The 6,377-nt window shown below is 33.1% G+C and overlaps 1 protein-coding gene across 1 annotated transcript; it reads right to left on the bottom strand.

Annotated features, from left to right (window-relative positions):
- Positions 1-571: 571 nt before the first annotated feature.
- On the bottom strand, positions 572-2,208 carry LOC113762438 (heat stress transcription factor B-2b-like). Its single transcript, XM_027305893.1, has 3 exons — positions 2,029-2,208; positions 1,644-1,921; positions 572-1,558 (listed from the first exon to the last, which is right to left on the bottom strand). The coding sequence occupies exons 2-3, from the start codon at positions 1,908-1,910 to the stop codon at positions 785-787; spliced, it is 1,041 nt and encodes a 346-aa protein (XP_027161694.1). The 5' UTR covers positions 1,911-1,921; positions 2,029-2,208; the 3' UTR covers positions 572-784.
- Between the last annotated feature and the right edge of the window lie 4,169 nt (positions 2,209-6,377).

Below are 6,377 nucleotides of genomic sequence, written 5' to 3'. Positions count from 1 at the left end.
GAAAATTACACTCTCTGACAAATCCCAATTTTTATTGCCACAACAATTTCTGACAAAGTGTGATACATAAAATTACACTTTCAAGTCAAAATTACATTTGAATTTAAAAATGGTAGCATTTTGTCCAAAAGGTACCTGTGAAAATAAAATCTGAACACTGCTGCTCCCCGCGTACTGAAGGGTTACCAGCCTGATGAAATTAAATACACCCAGAGCCTCGTAGTTTGCATGGTCGGAGCTAGAAACTAAAGCCTTGATTGGATTGTGATTTTCTTTTACTTTTTTTTGTAAACACTTGTTTGGATTGTGATTTTCTTTTACTTTTTTTTGTAAACACATTCTTTACCGCTCTACAAATATTTAATTTCTGTCCATTTCTCATTCACTATTGCATGATAATGGTAAATATCCCTTTTTTTTTTGAAGAAATACTAATGATAAATATCCTAGCTTCAAGTTGCCCTAAAGGGGAAGGCAAAAAGTACTCCTAAAGTTATAGTACTAAAGTACAAATTGTTTTTTTTTTGACCTAGAATATAAACTTCATAAAAAAAAAAGCACCCCAAAAAACTAAAAAGAAGAAAAGTAGTATTAGAAGGCAAATGACAATCCAAGAGAAGCTTCCTGAGAATGGTCCCCCACAACTATAATCCAACCTTGATCAACGCACAAGATCCGTTTATCACGTGCCTGACCCGGGACCAACAAATTCCCACCAAGTCTGGTGTCCGCCCGAGTTCAACCTATCTACTACTGACAGCTAATAATTCCAACTAATTCCTAATTACTTGATCACACACCTCTGATTTTGAATGCGGCACTGTCTAAGCCAGTGCGTTTGCTGATCATCACCATTACTATTCTCATCATCTATCGGCTCTGATTTAACGTCTGCAGTTCCAGGTTGCTGCAGCTGCAACTCCTTATCGTGCTCAGCAGCCGCAGCTTCTCCATTTTCTCTCCCGCGTTTCACACCAATGGACACCCCAAATATCCTAGCGCCAGCTTCGTCCACTGCCATCCGGTCCTCCTCACCACATTCCGTGGTTGCGCCGGATTCATCGAAAATCGGCTTAGGTGGCAACAAGTCCAGCGCCTTCAGCGCCTGGCTGCTGCTACCTTCCGCCTTACTATTGGCAGTGGCTCCGTGGCTATGGTTGGAATAATTTGACATCAAGACATAAACATTGCTACACATACTTTTCATATGGGACAACTCTTTGTTGAGCTGCATGTTCTCTTTCCGCAACCGCTCGTTCTCCCCAATTAGCTCGGCTGTGCTTCCGCCAGCCGTTGCCGTCTCACGAAACCCCGAAGGAGATGACGTGGAAGAGACGACTTGCTCTTCGCCTGAATCCGTAGGGGACACCGTTCGAGGAGGCGGAATGGCAGAAACAGCAGCAGCAGCCGTCGGTACTGCCACCGGAGATATTATAGCCCCAGCAACGGGAGGTGCCGCCAGCTTCCGCCGCTGTATATCACACAATAAGCCTTTCTCACCCCTCCGAAAACAATCGTTCGAGAATTCCCATCGATCAGGTACAACCTTCCGAAATCCCTGAAGGACGACGATATAAAGCCAGATTAGAACATCAAACTTCCAAAAAATCAATTCTGGTCACCTCAGGACGAATGAAACTTACATATGTATTGAGCTGGCGAACAAAGCTAGAGAAATTATTGTGTTTAAAATATTTAGGGAGTAAATCTCTGGCAAATTCAGTTGGATTCCAGACGATGAAGGCAGATCCGTCCTCGTTCCAAGAGATGACATCGTCGATGGTGCGGTCGTCAACCAGCTGGTATGTCTTGGTCAAAAAAGGCGTCGGAAGAGATCTTGGCGCGTCTCCGGGAGGCGGAGGCGTAGTCGTCGATTCCCCACCGTTCCGCTCCACCGGCGGTGGAGCCATCGCTCTTAAACCTAACAAAAATTCATGGAAAATCAGTTAAAAATGTAAATTTAACAGAATCTCCCTCCCAACAAAAATAATGAAAAGAAACGGAAGTTATAATATCGGATAAACGTACGAATATCGATACGAGTAAAACTAACTGCGGCAGATCTGATGGGAAGGTCTGAGGAAAAATGGTAATTCTAGAAGGTTCGTATGGAAGAAATACAGGGAGGATGGAAATGGAAAGAGAAAGAGAGTACAGAAGAAGATAAGAGAGAGAAAGTGGAAGGAAAGTTCAAGAATCGAAAAAACGGGAAAGAGAAAATACAAACAAAAAAAAAGGAGAGTGGATTGAAAAAAAAAAAGGTGAAAGCATAAAAGAAAGAACGAGAAGCTCTGCTCTACGGCTTTCCGTTTTCGAGAAGTTTCGGTCTGATTTTTGGTGGCACTTGGCATTTTGTATGAGGGGTCCGCAGGAGTCATTTTATTTCTGGAGGAAATTTCTTCCACTAGAAAATCATGAAATTTTATTTAGAATAATGACTGTAGCACTTTTTGTGATGTGATGTATGTGAGATAAAAAGATGATTGAGAATATAAAATGGTGGATTGAAAAATGTGTTTATGATGCAAGGGAAATAATATTTGGAATAAGTTGACTACATTATCTCACATATCACATATTCTAAATATATTTCTCTTGCATAATAAACACATTTTTCAATTCACATTTTTATATTTTTAACTACCTTTTTATCTCACATACATCATATCATAAAAAGTGCTACAGTAATTATTCCAAATAATATTTCAAATAATACCATATCCAAACAAACATGCTACCAGTGCAATCAAGGAAATTGCTCCACTAATTCTATAAGAGTCCGATTATTATTTAGAATAATTACTATAGTATTTTTATATTATGATGTATATGAGATAAAAAAGTATTTATAAATATAAAAAAATAGATTGAAAAATGTGTTTATAATGTAAATGAAATATTATTTAGGATAATTCAGCAATCCAAACACAATTGTGTCTCTTGATGGATTGATTTTGAAGAAACCCATGTGTTAACCTATTGGAAAAAAAATAATTAATAATTTTGATAGTTCAAATTTGCTAAATAATATTTGGTTTGTATCATAAACACATTTTTCAATACTACTTTTTATATTTTCAATCACTTTTTATCTTACATATATCACACCATAAAAATGCTACAATAATTATTTTAAATAATACTCTATCCAAACACGTACAATGTTGGAGTGTTTGGATAGCTAAAATATGTCAAATAATATTTCGCTTGCACCATAAACATATTTCCCAACTCACCATTTTATATTCCCAATTACTTTTTTATTTCACATATATCACATCACAAAAAGTGCTACAGTAATTATTCCAAATAATATTTCAAATAATACTCTATCCAAACTTCATGAAGGGCATGAATGCAATTACATGCGCTCAAACAATTAATTGCATGTTAATAACCAGTATCCAATTAGAAAAATCATAATTCCGTACTTTTTCTGGATGTCATTCTAGCGTCAAATGTTTGAGAAATTGAACTTTTGCAAAGCCGCGTCCATCTCAGTTGTTGTTTCTCGTGCAAAATTTTAGTTAAATAGAAAATTCCTCTTTGGTGTTTGGTCTTTTACCAATCAAAATTTTCATTAAAAATGAGGGTTTAAAACTATGAATTATTCTTATACATACTGTCAGTGTATACACTATCATCATTAAATATATATTACACGTGTAAAATTTGAATTTAAAATCTAAAATTCACTCATATATTATTCATTCAATCGTGATAATATATACACTGATAGCGTAAATAAAATTTACTCTTAAATTATCGGAGGTGACAAGTTGGCACATTTTTATAATAAGTACAATTTGTTCTCTGACAAATTTCTTTTAGCGCAATTTGATCCAACTCTTAGCACACAAGAACTCAAGTGCCACGACAAAACCAGTAATTTGGCTAAAAAGAAATCAATTATAATAAGTACAATCAATTTGTCAAAGAGTAAAAGGTGCATAATTTTGGAGCTGGTACGTTGTTGAAAAAGTTGGCAGACAAATTCTCTTTCAAAAGGGCGGGTTTCTCTTACCTGAGTTATTACTAATTGGCCCATATTAAATTGGTAAGCTATAAACGTCCTTAAACAGACTTAAGAACCAAATAATGACATTTAACAAACTGATGCAGTATCAGTTTGATTAGATGCCACTAATTCGGTTTTGAAAATAACACCATGGTCCATGTTGTTTTTTTAGATGCCTGCATCTGGTCGAGATAGATTTCCACAAACGGACATTAGATGCTTATAAATTTCTAGCACGTCTATTATATGTATCATTGGGAAAAGCACACCCTATGAGTGTGTAAATTGAGAAAAAATTAAGTTCTTTTTTTTAGGCCAAGGGAAGATATTAGGTTTTATTTTTTTGTTCCAAAAGAAAAAGAGGTTATGATTTTTTTATTTTTTTTATTTTTTACAGACAAGCAAAAAAATAGAAGTTATTGGAAGTGGAGGTAACTAGAAAATAATAAATTTGAATAATTATCTTTAGTAAATCCCTACTTTTATGAGGCTAAAATAAAAAAAAAATCAAAATATGACACAAAATTTTAATACCAAATCCCCTTCTCATGGCTTATATATAGAAAGATACGAAGAAAATAAGAAAAGCTAATCCATATGCACTTTCTCAAGTTCCACTTTGATAACAAATTCTCTTTTGTTTTCAGTAGAATTCATGCGAGAAATGAAATCTCTTTTTTTCCAATAAGAAGAAGAAAAATATTGGGAATCTATTTCTGTTATATGACGTTGTTTTTGTAATTATTTACATTTAAAGTACAAGTGGAGGAGGAGATGTGAAGATTGATTCAAAGTATTCACACTTGATTATGTCTCTACTAATTCCAAAGAATGTATAAAATTTTGCCCAGTAAATATTCTCAGCAAAATTGCAGCAACAATCTGGCATAATCATTATTAAAAGCTAAAACTAACTTCATAAAAGAGTGATGGATCAAACGTGAATAAATGTTAATTTTAAAAAGAGTGAATGGCTGAAATGGTCGCTCAACTATTCAAAATGTCATCCTTTAGTCATCAAACTTTTTTTGTGATAAAAAAGGTCACTAAACTCACATAAATGCAATAGCGGAGTTATTTTACCCATTTTTAGTGGTGAATCATTAGGTTACAAGGGAATGTGGAGTGAAGGAATATTTTTAAGGGGGTAAAAATGTCCAAAAAAAATGACAAATCTGTTTCTTCCTCGCAAGCATTGTCCTTAATCTACAAGTTCATTGATTCCTTCTTTCATTGACCAATTTAGAATATCTTTATTTGTCCTAACACTTCCAGAAACAACTAAATCTTTGCCCAGAAAATTTCTAGTTCCCCACTCAATTCTTGGATCGGCGTTTCTGGTGATATTCTACGATGGAGAGCAGGAAATCAACATTGGAGACATTCGTGTCCAACCAATGTTGGAATTCAAGACATTCCAGAAGATGATCAGCCAGAAGATCGGAATCTCTCCCAACCAAAGCTCCATTTTTCTCGTCCACCACGGTTCCCTGCTTAAAGAACGCCGGAAGACCCCCATCAAAGGGAAAGTGAATTTTGCCTTGATCATTCGGCAGGAGGACTGCTTCTTTCTTGTCATCTTGAAGAGGTCAAGAAAGTCTAGGAACCGGAAGTTGAGGCCAACGGCGTTGATTTTTGAGAAGGATCTTGGTCAAATATTAAGAAATCCCAATTCCCAAATAGTAGTGGTTAAAAAAAAAAAAGAAAAAGATATAGAGTTTACCTCAAAACCTGCGTTTGGATTGAGTGTTTTTGCATCTGTTTTTGAAAAACTGTTTTTCACATTCCAAATATTACAGTAATGTGTATTTCAAAAACAACTTCAAAAACACCATATCCAAACAATATATCAGAAACAACTCCAAATATATTTCAATTATGTATATTTAATTTGTATATTTTAATAAGTATATTTCAATTTGTATATTTTAATTATGTATTTTAATATGTATATTTCAATTATGTATTTTAATATGTATATTTCAATTATGTATTTTAATATGTATATTTCAATTATGTATATTATATATATTATATTAATATAAATATATTTATTTCAATTATGTATAATATTATATATATTATATCAATTGAAATAAATATTATATATTTATATAAATACATTTATTTATATATAAATTTATAAATATATTTATTCAATTTTGTTTTATAATATATATTAATATATATTAATATGTATATTTCAATTATGTATATTATACATAAATTATATTAATAATAATGTATATTATATATATTATACATTTCTAATATTATATATTTATACATACATATTATAAATATTTTATTTTATTTATAATATATTTTTATATATTTATAATATATTTACATAAATATT

The sequence above is a fragment of the Coffea eugenioides genome, chromosome 2 (genome assembly GCF_003713205.1).
Source record: "Coffea eugenioides isolate CCC68of chromosome 2, Ceug_1.0, whole genome shotgun sequence".
NCBI lineage: Eukaryota > Viridiplantae > Streptophyta > Magnoliopsida > Gentianales > Rubiaceae > Coffea > Coffea eugenioides.
This window is presented reverse-complemented; position numbering and strand designations above follow the sequence as displayed.

Excerpts from the sequence above, each read along its gene's own strand:
- LOC113762438 (XM_027305893.1), bottom strand. The coding sequence starts at position 1,910 with ATGGCTCCACCGCCGGTGGAGCGGAACGGTGGGGAATCGACGACTACG. Across the intron at positions 1,559-1,643 it reads TTCGCCAGCTCAATACATAT|GGATTTCGGAAGGTTGTACC; the intron begins GTAAGTTTCATT and ends GTCGTCCTTCAG.